Below are 18,433 nucleotides of genomic sequence, written 5' to 3' on the forward strand. Positions count from 1 at the left end.
GTTAGCAAATTGACCGGCAGATGGCGCTATACACTATAATACTCATTAGTGCCTATACTTTTGTCTTCTAGTCAAGTCATTAGAGTTATATGAAAATATGAGATTATTTTTAACACGCTTTTATTAGGTCGTTGTGTATGTAACTATGTATGTAATGGAATCTAAGGAAGCTAATTTAACCATTTTCCAGGAGTCGTAGCGTAATGAAAATTGGCAGCTATATGTAGTTCCGATGACAATACAATAATATGGTACTGTAGAGCTGATCTGATGATGGAGTCGGAAGATATGAACTGGAACTACATGATGGAACATCGTATCATAGCTGTTTTTGGGTTTCTTAGAAAAGTCTTGTAATGAACTTTGACTACGATTAGGTTTCAAGGTCTGATGATGGAGCCGGAAGATATGAACTGGAACTACATGATGGAACATCGTATCATAGCTGTTTTTGGGCTTCTTAGGAAAGTCTTGTAATGAACTTTGACTACAATTAGGTTTCAAGGTCTGATGATGGAGCCGGAAGATATGAGCTGGAACTACATGATGGAACATCGTATCATAGCTGTTTTTGGGCTTCTTAGAAAAGTCTTGTAATGAACTTTGACTACGATTAGGTTTCAAGGTCTGATGATCGAGCCGGAAGATATGAACTGGAACTACATGATGGAACATCGTATCATAGCTGTTTTTGGGCTTCTTAGAAAAGTCTTGTAATGAACTTTGACTACGATTAGGTTTCAAGGTCTGATGATGGAGCCGGAAGATATGAACTGGAACTACATGATGGAACATCGTATCATAGCTGTTTTTGGGCTTCTTAGAAAAGTCTTGTAATGAACTATGACTACGATTAGGTTTCAAGGCCTGATGATGGTGCCGGAAGATAAGAACAGAAAAAAAGGGGGGGAGGGCTCGAGGGGGGAAGCATGAAAGAAAGATCAACGTAGTATTTAAAATAAGTTGGGTTAAGGTTTTCTTGTGATCCTTAAGAGTAAAGAAAAGGGGGGCTCGGGGGGCGAAGCCCCCGCATGAAAGAAAGATCAACGTAGTATTTAGAATAAGTTGGGTTAGCGTTTTCTTGTGACCTTTAAGAGTAAACAAAGGGGGGCTCGGGGGGCGAAGCCCCCGCATGAAAGAAAGATCAACGTAGTATTTAAGATAAGTTGGGTTAGCGTTTTCTTGTGACCTTTAAGATCAAACAAAGGGGGGCTCGGGGGGCGAAGCCCCCGCATAAAAGAAAGATAAACGTTGTATTTAAAATAAGTTGGGTTAGGGTTTTCTTGTTACCCTTAAGAGTAACAAAAGGGGGGCTCGGGGGCGAAGCCCCCGCATAAAAGAAAGATTAACGTAGTATTTAAAATGAGTTGGGTTAGCGTTTTCTTGTGACCTTTCAGAGCAAACAAAGGGGGGCTCGGGGGCGAAGCCCCCGCATAAAAGAAAGATCAACGTTGTATTTAAAATAAGTTGGGTTAAGGTTTTCTTGTGATCCTTAAGAGTAAAGAAAAGAGGGGCTCGGGGGGCGAAGCCCCCCGCATGAAAGAAAGATCAACGTAGTATCTAGAATAAGTTGGGTTAGCGTTTTCTTGTGACCTTTAAGAGCAAACAAAGGGGGCTCGGGGGGCGAAGCCCCCGCATAAAAGAAAGATAAACGTTGTATTTAAAATAAGTTGGGTTAAGGTTTTCTTGTGATCCTTAAGAGTAAAGAAAAGGGGGGCTCGGAGGGCGAAGCCCCCCGCATGAAAGAAAGATCAACGTAGTATTTAGAATAAGTTGGGTTAGCGTTTTCTTGTGACCTTTAAGAGCAAACAAAGGGGGGCTCGGGGGGCGAAGCCCCCCGCACGAAAGAAAGATCAACGTAGTATTTAAGATAAGTTGGGTCAGCGTTTTCTTGTGACCTTTAAGAGCAAACAAAGGGGGGCTCGGGGGGCGAAGCCCCCCGCATAAACGAAAGATTAACGTAGTATTTAAAATAAGTTGGGTTAGCGTTTTCTTGTGACCTTTCAGAGCAAACAAAGGGGGGCTCGGGGGGCGAAGCCCCCCGCATAAAAGGAAGATCAACGTTGTATTTAAAATAAGTTGGGTTAGGGTTTTCTTGATACCTTTAAGAGTAACGAAAAGGGGGGCTCGGGGGCGAAGCCCCCCGCATAAAAGAAAGATTAACGTAGTGTTTAAAATAAGTTGGGTTAGCGTTTTCTTGTGACCTTTAAGAGCAAACAAAGGGGGCTCGGGGGCGAAGCCCCCGCATAAAAGAAAGATCAACGTTGTATTTAAAATAAGTTGGGTAATGGTTTTCCTGTGACCCTTAAGAGCAAATAAAGGGGGGCTCGCCAAAAAAGAAATACTTAAATTTTGTTTGAATTAGTTGAAATGTGACAATATTTTCTAATCGAGTCAAACAAAATCCCACTAGCTGAGAGCTTCAAAACAATGTATGGCGAAAGTATGTCTCTCTAATGTCTTCAAAAAGTCCGCGATGGCACATGTCTATATTGTCTATCTTTTACGGATAACTTACTAGGTATAAACATTTTTATGATAATACCGTAATAAGAAGGTAGCCGCTAGTTATTATTAAGTAGCAACTAGCAATAAGTACACGTTAAGCCAAAATGGCATGTAAAATCCGCCTACTTGAAATAAATTTATGTATAAATGTTAAAAGTATTTCATTATTAATGACTAAAAAGTATAAAATAAATTAATAGTTTAAAAAACACTATAAAACACGCTTTTCTAAATGCACGTAAAAGCCAAAAATAAATTATGGATCGTTCAAGTTGTCTCTATTTGTGAGCTGAAGTTTAAAAACTATGTGCTTTTAATTATAATATTTGATTGTAAAAGCGTGGGGCGCTGGAACAGGAAAGACTTTTTGTATAACTTGCTGATAAATCAAATTATGCTATGTTACGGGAAGGAGGTTACACAGATTGACGCGCTAACTGGAGTTGCAGCATGACTAGTAGGTTCTACATTAAACAGTCAAATCAATTAAAAGTCAGTGTTCAAAGTAGGTACCAGTTTGTCGAACTCAGACAAAATATGCGCTAGTAGCGAGAAGAGTCGACAGTCACCGATACTTAGAACGCCGCTTTTTTCCGGTAATCAAAGTACAAAAGGGGAAAGTGTCTACAGTGACAGGATGCAGAGTTCTTGTTCGTGGACGAGATATCTTTGGTTCTCTTTGGTAACCCTTAGGCGGCATATGTAAACGTTATGTTCTTATGCAACTTCATTCGCCAGGAAGTTCGGATTAGTATTTGTTTACAAGAAAGTCTTTCCAGTTCCAGCGCCCCACGCTTTTACAATCAAATATTATAATTAAAAGCACATAGTTTTTAAACTTCAGCTCACAAATAGAGACAACTTGAACGATCCATAATTTATTTTTGGCTTTTACGTGCATTTAGAAAAGCGTGTTTTATAGTGTTTTTTAAACTATTAATTTATTACTAGGTAGTTTGAAAGAAAGTTTGTACGGAACCCTCGGTGGGCGAGTCCGACTCGCACTTGGCCGGTTTTTTATTACAATCTAAGAACATATTTTGGCATTCATAGGTACGATAAAATACTCTTTTATATTCTTCCTACCGATGCTACGGAACACAAAAACATAATTATTTTATATTCTACATTCATAGGATGGCATATATCGTATTACAATAATTTAAATTTGCATACAGTTTTTAATACATAATCGAATGATAGATATTCGCTTGATGAATTACATAAACAGTATAAGTTGGTTTTAGTAAAGCGTGTAGTTCATTGTGGCACGTGGCTGAACGTGCATTCACGCCTTGGTCTTTGCGGCGAATTTAAAAAGTTTGCAAGCAGTGTTGCCAGTTGTCTAATTAAATTAAATTTGGTGGGGTTTTGTGTTGCGTTTATTTAAGTTAATGAAAACTGTGCAAAGGTTAGTTATATAAGAATATTTTTGTAATAAAAGCTATAAAACAAAGGGTTTCTTTGTTTCGTACAGCCTTATTTTTTTGCATTTATACACTGAAGAAAACGAGATAAATAAGTACCTATACAAAATTAGTTACTCGAGCACTGATTATATGAGTTGCTTGTATTATTTTTCACTCCTAGTCTCCTACATATATAATAGTTTTATATTAATTTATTTATACATTGTACGCACTACTCTAGTGCATATAAATAACACAGTCAACAACACAGCTGTGAATACAGACAAAGTGCGAAAAATATGTATACACACTTTAACGCACAGGGAATAAAGTTCTGTACTTATACATAATTATATTTGGAACTTTGTATTCAGATGTGTCAGCCAATCGACACACGACATAACTCACGATGTTTGCTTTTTCAACTTAATTCCAAAACTGAATTAATACAGTCTCGAATAACAATAGAATTCCTTCTTAACTTACCTAATTACATAATCATAGCATCCGCCATTTTCAGCACAAGTGCCGTAGCCGATTGGCATTTCTGCGACGCGAAACGGCAACGAAACGCCGCGAAATGTAGTCTGGCTCTGTCGCGCCAATACGCAAGAGCGATAGAGATAGATCTACAAGCGTTTCCTTTCGTGTATTCGTGGGCGCTTGTGCAATTCGGCAACGTACCCTGAGAGACTTAATCTAAACAATTTAACTCGCTAATAAGGGAACTTAGCAGCTTAAGTGTTAAGTAAGTTAAGTGATGCCGAGGCTTAGTCGACTTGTGCGAGGGCCTTAAATCTGTTAAAGGATTTTGGAGCTTTGCAAGGGATATTGTTCGGAAATGATAATATCATAAATAAATTTCTTACAATTTAAATCATCGTCATCCTCCTTGCGTTATCCCGGCATTTGCCACGGCTCATGGGAGCCTGAGGTCCACTTTGAAAACTAATCCCAAGATTTGACGTAGACACCATGCCATCTGACCTTCCAAATCGAAGGGTAACTAGGCCTTATTGGGATTAGTCCGGTTTCCTCACGATGTTTTCCTTCACCGAAAAGCGACTGGCAAATGTCAAATGACATTTCGCACATAAGTTCCGAAAAACTCATTGCTACGAGCCGGGGTTCGAACCCGCGACCTCCGGATCGAAAGTCGCACGCTCTTGCCGCTAGGCCAACAGCGCTTCTTACAATTTAAATAAATAAATAAAAAGTTAGGTACTCATTTATAGACGGTTAAACAAATTTTGTCACTCAAATACGCGCGAAACGTTACAGGGCTGTATATGTTATGTAGTGGTGCTTTGCGATTATATATATGCCGTTTCAACCCATAGGTTACGGCTTTAAAATTCGTACCTACTTATGATCAGTTTTTTGAAACTTTAAGTTGTCTCTTGTTTACCAATCGCCTTTGGTGAAGGAAACCGAGTAGTGAGGAACCGGACTCCTCTCAAAAAGGCCTAGATTCTCCCTTATGAAGAAAAATTATAAATAGATGGAGGCCAAAGCCAAACTTTTTTGATAAGACTATTTTATTATTCTTATTAAATTGATATTACATTTTCTGTTTATGAATAAGCTTAAGAGACTCACAAAGAGCGTGTTGCAGCTAAATTTTGATGTCGCAAAAGATAATGTAAATTAGTACGTGCTTCCAGTTACTAGCACGAGAGTTGAGTTACTTCTACCTTTTGTCTGTGTACTCTACCTCTTTGTTAACGTTTAATGGTGAAGTACAGTAGATAGGTACAGGGTGTTTTTTAATTGCTACATTATTTTGGTACATGAATAGGTTATAACTTTTATTATAAGCGTATTTTTTTTATTTTTTTTTTATTTTTTTCAAATATGTTACACAGTATGACAGTAAAAACCAAAGCACTGAGTAACTAAAAATACATAAGAGCATAAAAAATAAACACATAAAAGTAAGAAACGTCATCTAGATTTAAGTGACAACGTAACGTCGAGGCTTCGTTGCGTCGTCTGTCCGGGCGTAGAATTCGGCAGGTTCCCCGAACCGTCGAAAGACTACACCCTTCGGCCAGAAGTCTGCAGTGTCTGCACTCGCGATGGTGTCCTGCAGCGGCCGCGGCACGCGCACAACAAACGAAAATCGCGGAAAGTTTATATTTAAATAAATCATTTATGTAGTTTTATGTATATAGACATTTTCAACATACGCATTACGATTATATTGCATTACGATACCAGTGCGGAAAAGCTTATACTGTCGACCTTATTCTACCTGAACTAATTTACCTTATTTATTTGTCAAATCGTCCACAAGAAATTTCTTGGTTTTTATACATCCAACTTTCATTACATACATATGCACATATATTCACGCCTCTATCCCATAAAGGGGTAGGCAGAGCACATGAACTACTAAGTTTCAGTGCCACTCTTGGCAAAAAGGGGTTGAAAGAAATCCAAATTGTGACATTGCAGTGACAGGTTGCCAGCCTCTCGCCTACGCCACAATTTAACTCATATCCCACAGTCGACTTCTACGACACCCACGGGAAGAAAGGGGGTGGTAAAATTCTTAACCCGTCACCACACGGGTGCCAACTTTCTTTATCCGTAAAAAAAACTCAATAATAATAACTAAATAATATTGGTTTCCGGGATCGCGCTGAAGAATGGCAACCCTGTATTAAGAATTTCGCGAAGCTTTTCACCGTTTTCACTCCAAAAGGGCTTAAGTAACTTATTTTTATATGAAAATATGATGTTTCGTGTATGAAAAGGTTGTTTTAATTAAGAAGGAATTCGAGGAATCCGCTGTTTGACTTGCAGTGACAGTATACGAGATGCGGGTGGCAAATTGCGCGAAAATGAATGTAGGAATTTCTATTATTTTTGATGTTTGTAGTCATTTTAAGAATTATTTAAGATTGCGGCTGTATTTTGTTTCAAATATTTCAATGAATACCTATTTTGTTTTTTTTTAATCGTGATATCATTTGGTTTTTCGGTAAATAAAGAAACCTAGCTGCATACATCTAAGAACAAGAACAAATTCAATTTTATTAAAAGGTCCAATAAGGTCTTAATGTCTTCAAACCACATTTTCAATTTTTTTTAAAGTATGCTGATAAGTAATATCCTAAGCAGTATTTTTATTCCTTTTTTTTTACTCGTATAGATAGATGATTCCGCCAACGTCAAGGCTTGGGAATTCTCGCGTTTATTGAAGACAATTGGTCGGTGTGGCCTAGAGTTGCAAAAAAACGGTTTCTGGCTTGAAAAAAAACCCTGAAAAAAAACAGTTTTTTTCTGGAGTAAGTATGTTTTTTTTCTAATGTACGAAATCTCAGAATTTGCAAAGCTGTTAATACTTTTATATGTTTTTTTAGACTTAATGTTAACTATTAAACGAATTTAACCAAAGACTTTCATTTCTGGTCTTATAAAAGTAACATTTACGAAATCTGTAGTTGGTAGTTATCACTATTTACTGTTGGCAACACCATCGCCTCTCCACGCTGCACGCCGCATAGGGGATTCCCCAATAAACGTTTATATACTGAATGTTAATCCAATTAAAATGTACGTTATTGTTATTGAAACACGTTAGAACTCACGAAAAACCGTTATTGTCGAATTATTGGTTCATCTGAAAAAAAACCGTATTTAGAAAAAAAACCATGGTGCTCGGTTTTTATTCATGTTTTTTTCATAATTCTGAAAAAACACATTGTTTTTTTTTCTATTTGCAACCCTAGTGTGGCCTAAACTTTTGTCGCCTTTTTTGGTGCCAAGATTTGGTTGATCGTATATTTCGTACGTAATAGTCCCGTCCCTCTCGCGTTTCTAGTATTCATACAAGAATTTTTCAACTTCCCTAGCCAATTCACAATTTCCCCTCACAACAAAGTCGAAGTCAAAGTCCAACAAGTTGGAACAAGTTCCAACTAGCCAAAGCCTGTCGTCGGCAAGGTAATGACGGCTCTTTGAGAGCGTTTCACAGAGGACCGCCTCTAATAGACAGTGAGCTTGCGAGGGAAAGAATTGGACGGGCGACAAGACGTAGGTATACGGAAAAACTATAAAACATATACTTAGTATGAGTATTTATCGCAGTTTTTATATTTTATTTGTAACATAAAAAATCCTAATAAAACCTTATAAAAATTACTGCTTAGGATATTACTTATCAGCATAGTAGAAGAACGTAAAGTCATCTGCAGAGATCCTGTAAAGAAACTAAAGAATCTGGCAAAGGTGCTAAGCGAATAATATTGATAGTCAGATACCAAGTAGTGGAAGAAATAAATTACATTTAAATAGATAGAAAGGGGGTAGACAGAGCACACGAGATGCTCAAATTTCAATGCCACTCTCAGCTCTCAGCAATTAAGAGATTGCTAGACAACGAAATGGTGACGAGTGGCATTTTAGAAACTTTGAACGATTATGTTTCCAATTTTATCAAGTTTGTTCGATTTATAGTAATACAACATATATAAAAAACCGGCCAAGAGCGGGTCGGGCCACGCTCAGTGTAGGGTTCCGTAGTTTTCCGTATTTTTCTCAAAAACTACTGAACCTATCAAGTTCAAAATAATTTTCCTAGAAAGTCTTTATAAAGTTCTACTTTTGTAATTTTTTCATATTTTTTAAACATATGTATCAAAAGTTAGAGGGGGCGGGACGCACTTTTTTTTCCTTTAGGAGCGATTATTTCCGAAAATATCAATATTATCAAAAAACGATTTTAGTAAACCCTTATTATTTTTAAATACCTATCCAACAATATATCACACGTTGGGGTTGGGATGAAAAAAAATATCAGCCCCCCACTTTAAATGTAGGGGGGGTACCCTAATAAAACATTTTTTTCCATTTTTTATTTTTGCACTTTGTTGGCGTGATTGATATACATATTGGTACCAAATTTCAGCTTTCTAGCGCTAACGGTTACTGAGATTATCCGCGGACGGACGGACGGAAGGACAGACAGACAGACATGGCGAAACTATAAGGGTTCCTAGTTAACTACGGAACCCTAAAAACGTTGTCCTTACTAAAAGTTCAAGAGGGTGAAGACTAAAATATTTATAACCTAGAGAAGGCGGGTGGCCAGACATTTGCAGCGAGTAGCCAAGACTCAAAGCTGTCCACGCCAGCTACGGATGCATGTAACGACATCTCTTTGAGAGCAGTTTTGTAGACTGCGCCTTTGGTACAAACTAGAGATACTAGACGAGATATTTTCTTAAAATGTGTAAATCTAGAAATATGCAAATATTTAAACTAGTTCCACCAAGAAGTGACATGCACGACGCACGTTCTAAAACTTCATTTTCGTAATTTCGTTTTTTGGATATGCAAATTATGCAGTTTTACAGAACGAGGTATTATATTATATCCATAAACGGTGTCCGAAAGAGGTTATAGATAATAAACATTGAATTGCTTGTTTTGTAAGGTGGGGCTAGGGTTTGAGATCCGGATATCCGGATATCCGAATTATCCGGATATCCGTTGAATTTGAGATCCGGATCCGAGGTCTCATAGGATCCGGATAAGACGAATAATACGGATCCGTTCAATATGGGTATCTATCCACGCCAGAAAGAATTTTCGAATGAAATTTATGAATTATTTCCTGTATTTTGTCGCCTAAAATATTTATTCACATTTTTTAAATTCAAATACTCCAGAAAATCAAGCTAGGTTAGGTTTGGTACATTACGCCATGCGATGAATCCATAAAACTATATGTTAACAAACTAAATAAAATGAACAGTAAACCATTGTTTTTAAAACTGCTTTCGTTTCTAACTGGATGCATCCCGCAGGAATAACGATAAATTATTAATTTTCTATAAAGCAGAAACGATATTAGAGATCATGGAAGTAATTAATATAATTATATACGTAATTATTTTATAAGCTATATAAGATGGGAGGCAAACAAGCAGACAGGTCGCCTGATGGTAAGCGATCACTCCCGCCTATGGACACCCAAAACAACAGAAGGATTGGAGGTGCACTGCCAGCCTTAGAGCTTCACTGAAAAGCGACTGGCAAATATCAAATGACATTTTGCACATAAGTTCAGAAAAACAATTGAAAATGGTACATGATAACTAAATATGTGTAACATATTTTACACGTCTAATACGTGTAACGCAATAAAATTATATTATTTTATCTTTTTTTCCTACATCTACAATTTCGCATGGATGTATTTATTGGCTGTGGTTACGGATAGACGCCCCAGTAAAACGGAGGTATTAGTGAACAACACTAAATTACCCTGCATAGCTAATATATGTTGAACAAAAATATTGGCCTAAGGTAATGGCGCCTATTAACGTGGTACTTAAGGAATATTTCAAAAGATACCAAAAAATTAAGGGTATCAAAGCTCATTAACGACCACAAATATTTTTTTTATGGAAGAGTATTTATTGAACTATTAGTTTTGAAGAGTTTTAGGATCATTTTAGTTTATTATATGTCATAAAATGATTATTGAAGCCAACATACCTAAATTTTCTATTACCGTGGTAATGAACAGGCTGCAGTTCTATTAACGCGAATTGAGATTTCATTACCGAGGGTATGAATGACAGTGTTTTTCTGCCATCGGTAAATAGAAACCCATCTCAAAATTCGGAGTTTAATACCGACGGTTGAATATACAAATTATGACAAATACATATACCTATACTATCCTCCTTTATGAATACCCACAGAAGACTCAGTTTCACCTAAGAAATCTGTACTTACGGTACACTAAATGTCATATTTTGATACAAGACTAATATGTCGCTCGGTAATAGATACTTCTATAGGAACCCATTACCGACCCAAATAAATATTGCATGGATCGGTAATAGATTCTTATATATTCTATTACCGAGGGTTATCTGATCGTACCATCGGTAATAGGCATAAATTGGAGTATTATAAAATCTAATTCCGACCCATAAAAACAAAGTCATACAGATGTATTTTCATTACAAATCAAAATAAAATATTGCAACCTTATATTAAAACCAAGTTTACATAACTGGTAAGTAAGCATCAGACTTTATGTCAATGTTTAAAAAAAATGACAAATTAACGGTTTTCATAGAAACTACGAAATCAGTCATGAAGTTTTTGCTAAAAATTAAGGTTTTGTTGAATAATTTTCATACCGCGTAAATAGTTCTTTGATAGCGTGAATAGATCAAGATTGAAACAACTGTAAGACATTATATAACTGATCACATATACTTAAAATAAAGCAAAAAGAACTAATATCACTACTTTAACTATTACTGTGGTATACCACAGTAATAGAATCTACTCACGAAATGGCGCCTTTCACCGCTGTCTTTTAATTTCCAGTTTAAACACATTTCCAGGCTAAACAATACGTAAAAAGTACTCAGAAGTCATGTAGAAAACTATAAACAATAATTTGAAATGCATAACTTTCACCTGTTTGCCATAATTATTACGTAAACTACTAAATGAGATTGGAGTTCACTTAGGTTTAGCGTCACACGTCAGTATGACACAACCTCTTCTCGCGGCCCCGTGGCAAAAACTGTCAAATAGCGAGCGTCTTCTTTCATTCACACTCTCTATCGCCTATATGTGCGTTAGTCAACTAAACAGGCTTCCTTTGTGTGAGTAACTTTTTTTAAGAAATTGGTCGGTTTGCCTATAAAATGCGTATTTGCAAATGCGGCGGTAATGGACGTCGATTTCGATACCCGCGTTGATAGCCGCCGTTACCTTACTGTTTAATGTTATCCCTCTATGCTGTACGGCCTGTACAATGGGAGTGACATTAATTGTGTCGCTTAACTTCAAACTCTGGTAAATCCATTCTGCTTTTTGTGTATAATCATCCTTAAAACCGAATCGATTTACGCGACTTTGAAGTAAAACGACACAATTGTATGATAAAAGTTCGTCTAAAAAGTTAATGAAGCAATAATAGACTATATTTATGTCGTTTTGTGAGTTTAAATTATTTTATTTCGGTAACAGCAGCTTTGATTTGACGAAACCCCTATAAAAAGTGACCTTTTCAACACGGATCCGTTTTATCCGAAATATCCGGATATCCGGATCCGGCAAATCTTAAGATCCGAAATATCCGGATCCGAAAAATCGGCGGATCTTGCAAACCCTAGGTGGGGCACAGCACAGCGGATGTAATTTCAGATAGTCGTGCCGTTTTAGAGAGCATTCTTATTTTACTATGAGAAATATTATTGCACCAGTACGTTTCCCAAACAAATAAGATGTTCTCTAGATGAATAAGGTTACTAGTGCTCAGTTACGAAGTGCAAGAAGACTGCTTAAGCCATAAGCTTGTTTTTCACAGACGTAGTACAACATAAAATGATTAATTTTTCAGTCTCTTAGCTCTGTTTTGTTAACCCCCGACGCAAAAACGACGGGGTGTTATAAGTTTGACCTGTCTGTCTGCGTGTGTGTCTGTCTATGGCATCATAGCTCCCGAACGGTTGAACCGACTTTGATTTGTTTTTTTTTTTTGTTTGAAAGCTGAATTAGTCGGGAGTGTTCTTAGCCATATTTTTTGAAAATCGGTCCACTGTGTCAGGGGTTTTCATATACTTCATCTTGTAGCTTGTTGTAGATAGGCCATCTCCAATCTCTCCCAGCCACTTCTAGTCCACGTAGACTGTAGAAGCATCCATGACACGCCGAAGATTAGATTCCAGCCGTGGTCAAATAATTTTAAACCAGGATTCAATCTTGGATGCCCTTTAGCCGGGACTTCGGTTTCGCTGTGCAGTGAGTAGGAAGATTTATTATGTGTGCTTTTCCGTAGCAAAACGATCCCTCTTCATTACATAGTGCCACATATTATGTGTCTTTTAAAAGGTACATTCCTGTATGGTCCTTTTTCTGAGAGTACGTTAAACATTCAATTAATTGTTTTAAGAAAATTAAGAAATCCAGTGAATGAAAATTTATGACTAGATATTTTTAGATATTTAACGTCAAGTTACAAGTGCTTGACAAAATAAAAACATCGACAATCCTATAGTACCTAATAGTTAAGTTAGTTAATAGTTACATAATTTTAAAATAACCTATAAAATCTTGAATAATTATGTAAGATTTGTGTAAACTATTAAAATATGGTTCGTTTTATTATTATTGTCCATTTATTTTCATACATATGACATTTGTATAAAACATTAATGTTATATACACCTAAATTCAAGCCTATATTCCCTAAACGGGGTAGGCAGAGCACGGGGAACTACTCAAGATCTACGACGGCAATAATTAATGACAATTATAATGTAAGTTATCGATATCGGAAGGAAGTCGCTAGTGTCACTTCGTTCGTGCTAGAAAAATATCTAGGTATAATTATGACTAGTGCGAAAATATAGTTAGACAGTATATTTCTGGTAATTAGACGGTTTTCTTTTCAGTTTTTTTATAATTTACAATATTTCTTAATTAGAATAAGTAATACGGTCATTGTGCGAGTTTCTGTCCATTTAATATTTCGTAAAAAACACTATAATACCTACTTACTAAATTAGTTCCGTTACAATTTGAAGTTTCCGTTAGGTATTATATAATATTTATTAATAAATAGTAAAGTAATCCTCCTTAGAATGATGGTGCTTGTATGTATTTATTATAAATATTGCATCATAATTGTAAAAATAAACACCAACACATGTTGTCATCCATTCTCGTCAGGAAGCAGTTCCTATTGTTACACTAATTAGTAATGATCATCAATCATATAAACATAACGTCCCTTATTGCTATTAATAGGTACAGTCGGCTACACCAAGCTTACTGAGTAATGATTTTTATTGATAGATTTTCATAGATTTATTTTCCTAAGATGTTTATTTGATTTTCCCGAGGATCTCGAGAAGGTAGAGTCCGGCCAAGGTAAGTCTGCAAAAATTTTAATAGCTCCGCCTCTGCAAGGGTTAATTACATACATACATATAATCACGCCTGTAGTATCCCAAAGCGGTAGGCAGAGCATATGAACTACTAAGTTTCAGTGCCACTCCTGGCAAAAAGGGGTTGAAAGAAATCGAAATTGTGACATTGCAGTGACAGGTTGCCAGCCTCTCGCCTACGCCACAATTTAACTCATATCCCACAGTCGACTTCTACGACACCCACGGGAAGAAAGGGGGTGGTGAGATTCTTAACCCACCCACCCAAGGTTCAGGTTAAGTAAACGTCATAATTTCATCAAAGTTTTCCGTTTAAAATAAAATCTGCACTGACGACTCTGACGAGGCTGTGAAAATCGTTACAAACTGATCGTGGATTACCTATAGTGTCCACACATACTCCACAGTGTCATTGTAAATATTTAAATTTACGAATTACTTAATTTTTGAAACTTTTTAAATTATGTTATGGTGACTTTGGTTGTCGAATTAGACTTTTTTCAGCAAAAGCGTGTAATTTTTTTAGACAATATGAACTACAAAATATTATATGGAGTCAACTCTCTTTATATTTAGACAAATCTATTGCCGTTGCAAAATTGGACGTATTTATGCAAAATGGAACCAACCCACATGAAATCTTCATTCAAATGTTTACTTCTTTGTTTAATCAATAAAGATCGATTTTCAAAATTATTCATCCGTGGATTGGTTCCATTTTGCATAAATACGTCCAATTTATCATGACAGTTTAACTCGTTGTCATAATGTCATGCAGAAAGCAATGTTTGCTTCGATTATTCTTGTCTAACTTTATGTCAGATAGTACCAACAACTTTTATACAACTGTTACAAAAAGATACACACCAAAGTAAATATGCAGCGAACTGTACCGTAACTAAATTAATTAAAAGTATGCGGGTGGCCCCACAATCTTATGCCATATGTCAACAGCGTTTCGGTTGCGCGTGCGATTGAGCTGTTAACTGTACTTTAATAAGCGAATTAGACTGTACTGCTGCTCGTAAAACAATTAGGGGACATTTGTTTTGTTTCTTGACGAATTTGGAATATTAATGCCATATAATGTTACTTTGATATTATGCGTTTCGATTAAAAAGAGATAATTTATGACTTTTCCGAAAATTTTAGCTATTTTGACTGTCGTTGGTTGATGGTTAGTGTACCCATCTATACAACGTGTTTCCAGTATCACTCAAAACCTCAGACACCCCAACTGATTTTTATTTTTTTAAACTCATCTAGAGTATTCATCTTTTAATCTGATCGTTACTTTTTTTTAATTGAATTTTTAATTTTCTGTACAGCTCTACTTGACTTTTAGCTCTATACTCAATAAAATAATTGCTAACTACCATCATAAACCATAAGTCTATTTATTTGTGTACGTTACTGCAACGACATAAGGTTTACCAATAGACAGCTAAGATGTCACTGTAAAACACTTTAAAGCTTTATCACAGGAAACTTCAAATTGGACAGGTAATCGCAGTAAGCAAATTTAAACCCAATATTCAAAATGACAAGGTTGTAATTAGGTACGAGTTCAATTAGTTATGACTTATGATAAACATTAAGATTAAACTGACAAACAACGTCAAACTAGTAACGGAAACAATAATCGTCCAAGTAACCAGCCAGTATTAATACCCCTAAATACTGAAAAAGGTAAACAACCTCTAGCAATGCGATATACACAATGTTGTATTACGAGTACAATAGAATGAGCACGTAAAAAATAACTAATAATACTAATTTAAATAAAAATATTACCCCCATCAAGATATAGCTCAATCGATTCTACTCTCGATTCTGAACAAACTGTTTTCAGGTTTTTAGTGTTAAGTGAAACACGGTGTATATGTCTGTGTGATAGATTTCATGTTTCATATCAGAATGGCTAACATCTGTCTCTCTTATAATAATTAATTAAGCAGTTGTAAAGGTTTAGTTTACGTATACATTACCTTATATATGTAAACATAAAACATATGCTTAGAAACCCTTACCCAACCTAGGCGGGTCAACACCCTCAAAATAACAATATTCAAAGTTTAGCCACCCTCAACAACCCTCATTCCCGTAAAAATGAGCCTAAACTAAATCTAAACGTTTAGCTAAAAGGTCCTAAGTCCCATATAATTTGTATGAAACTTTTACGTTTCTTCTTTAGTCTCATTTTAAGCCCTAACTTGTGTGCTAAAGCGTAACAGACCGGCCAATCCATTGGACTTAAGTGACATAAGTGCATTAACTCGTTCCATTTTGTACCTTCCCGTGTGAGAATGTGGTTTAAAATGGAATGACATAGGGTATGCAGTTATGGTAGATGTTGAGGACGCTGTCGTCGGTTAGCTGTCGTTTATGATGCGAAGGAATTTGGTGACTAAACGTACTACCAGCTGCAAAAGTGGATGGCGAATTTATCAATTAATTTATTCATAATTTCTCCATGCTCTTTTGCAGCTGGTAGTACCTACTGTCAATGTGTGCATTTTTGGATTAATATTTTTAAGAATGTACGAGAAGCAGTTATTATAATTTCAAAAATAAATTAAAGGAATAAAGGTGTTAGTTTTGTTACAATAATTACCGCCATAACCAATCCTCCTTTTAATTGAAATACAAATGAAAAGGGCGCAGTTTGGCCAGTTTGTATGCGCCATTGGACAGTGCGACAGCGGCTTGTATTCATAAAACCTTATTATTTATTTTATTTATCTGCAGAAGTATTTTAAACCTTTTTCGAAACTTTTTTTGACCAAAGAACTGCTGGGTGTTTTCCAAAATAAAAATCGAAAATCGAATTTCAGCAGATCTAGACGTGTTTGTGCTCATTCTTCTCAGAATCACGAACTGATTCGATCCCGACGATAACGACGATGACGAGTTTCCAATAACTCCAATACGTCACGCTCGTAGTAAGTCCATACTAAAATCGTGACGTAAAGGAAAAAAAATGAGGACACATTTTTTTATAGTCAGGATTGAATCAGCTCATGATTCTGAGAAGAATGATCCCAGACACGACCAGATCTGGTGAAATTCGATTTTCGAGATTTATTTTGGAAAAAGCTCAGCTATCATGCCCACAGCCCCACACTATTTGTAATTAATACTTTACTAAACTACAATTCTCTTCTTCCACAGACGTTTCGGCATCGTCGACAAGCGGTTCTGCGTAGAAGGAGGCTCCCGGTGCGGCAAGGGGGAGGGGCTATTCGTCTTCGCGGCGGAGGGGGGAAGAGAGTTGACAGACTTACTAAATATGTACAGTCATGATGCGCAGTCTAGGCTGAGCGTGGCGTCTAGGTCTGGATCAGGTGAGTCCAAATTGGTTAATATAAGTACCTACATAGTTAAAAACTGACAGCTATACCTATCGGGTTGCTTCCCATCAATATGTGGTGCTCATTATTTCGTCTATATAGGTTGTAGGCAAGACTCAAATCAAAGAGCTCGACGCAAATCAACGAACGCGCTATGAAATGTCACATTGAATAATACTTTAAATGCATGGCCTCTGGAGAGAGGCCGTCTAACCCCCTTATTCATAAACGTTCACTAAAGTTATCAAGCCGATAAAGTTCGTTTGTCCTTTTTCGACGTATCGGTGTGATAGAAAGGGACAAACGAACTTTATCGGCTTAATAACATTAGTGAACGTTTATGAATACCTAAGGGGGTAAGCCTCTAAGACCTCATCCCAGCAATATGATTTGGTAGTCAAGTATTAGACGTTTAGAATGTAACCTTCCTCCCTACGGCCCATTAAGTGGAAAGATCCGCTGGCTATTAGATGAGCTCTTGATAGTTTTTACTTTTAAACTAATTCTACGCTTAAAGCATGATTCCATTTCTTCCTAAAACGTTCATCACCTACTAATTCAAATTTCTTCCAGTTCTAGAAAAGCGCTACTCAGACACATCAAGCATGGACGACGGGTTCCCCTCCCTCCGCTCCGTGTCTCCCTGGGCCCCGACCAGCCAAACTATGCACTGTATATCAGATCTGGATTCCAGTATGGAAGAGGATAAATTTAGGAGGCCTACGTCGTTGCCCAGGTGTTCTAGCTGCATTGGGAAGATCAGTCATCTTACCAGGTAAAAGAGACATTATCTTTTTTTTTTTCACCAGCCAAACTATGCACTGTATATCAGACCTGGCAGGCAAGCATGGTCGTGCGATAAATGATAAAACATCAGGCCGTCCCTATCGAACAGACATTAGTAAGTGCGATAAGGACGGCCAGATGTTTTATCATTTATCGCACGACCATGCTTGCTTGCCTGGACTCTAGTATGGAAGAGGATAGATTCAGGATGCCTACGTCGCCCCCCAGGTGTTCCATCTGTATTGGGAAGATCAGTAATTTTGCCAGGTCATTTGCCAGCTCTTTTAATATACAAATTCTTCTGTGGGTTACGATTTCGGCCTTCGATACAAGAATTCCGCAATCTGCCCTATGCTATCCTATATCTAGTCGTTTTGCCAGGTAAGAGACATGTTAGACCAGGTAAACTATGCACTGTATATCAGACCTGGACTCTTGTATGGAAGAA

General features: G+C 36.8%; 1 protein-coding gene across 1 annotated transcript in view; it reads left to right on the forward strand.

The window, feature by feature from the left end:
- LOC125231351 overlaps nt 1-18,433 on the forward strand; it is a 326,325-nt gene that overhangs the window by 298,555 nt on the left and 9,337 nt on the right. The window contains exons 6-7 of the mRNA XM_048136797.1: nt 17,021-17,193; nt 17,773-17,974. Coding sequence (XP_047992754.1) covers nt 17,021-17,193; nt 17,773-17,974 — 375 coding nt within the window. The remainder of the gene's footprint in view (nt 1-17,020; nt 17,194-17,772; nt 17,975-18,433) is intronic.

This window comes from Leguminivora glycinivorella, chromosome 11, assembly GCF_023078275.1.
Source record: "Leguminivora glycinivorella isolate SPB_JAAS2020 chromosome 11, LegGlyc_1.1, whole genome shotgun sequence".
NCBI classification, from domain to species: domain Eukaryota; kingdom Metazoa; phylum Arthropoda; class Insecta; order Lepidoptera; family Tortricidae; genus Leguminivora; species Leguminivora glycinivorella.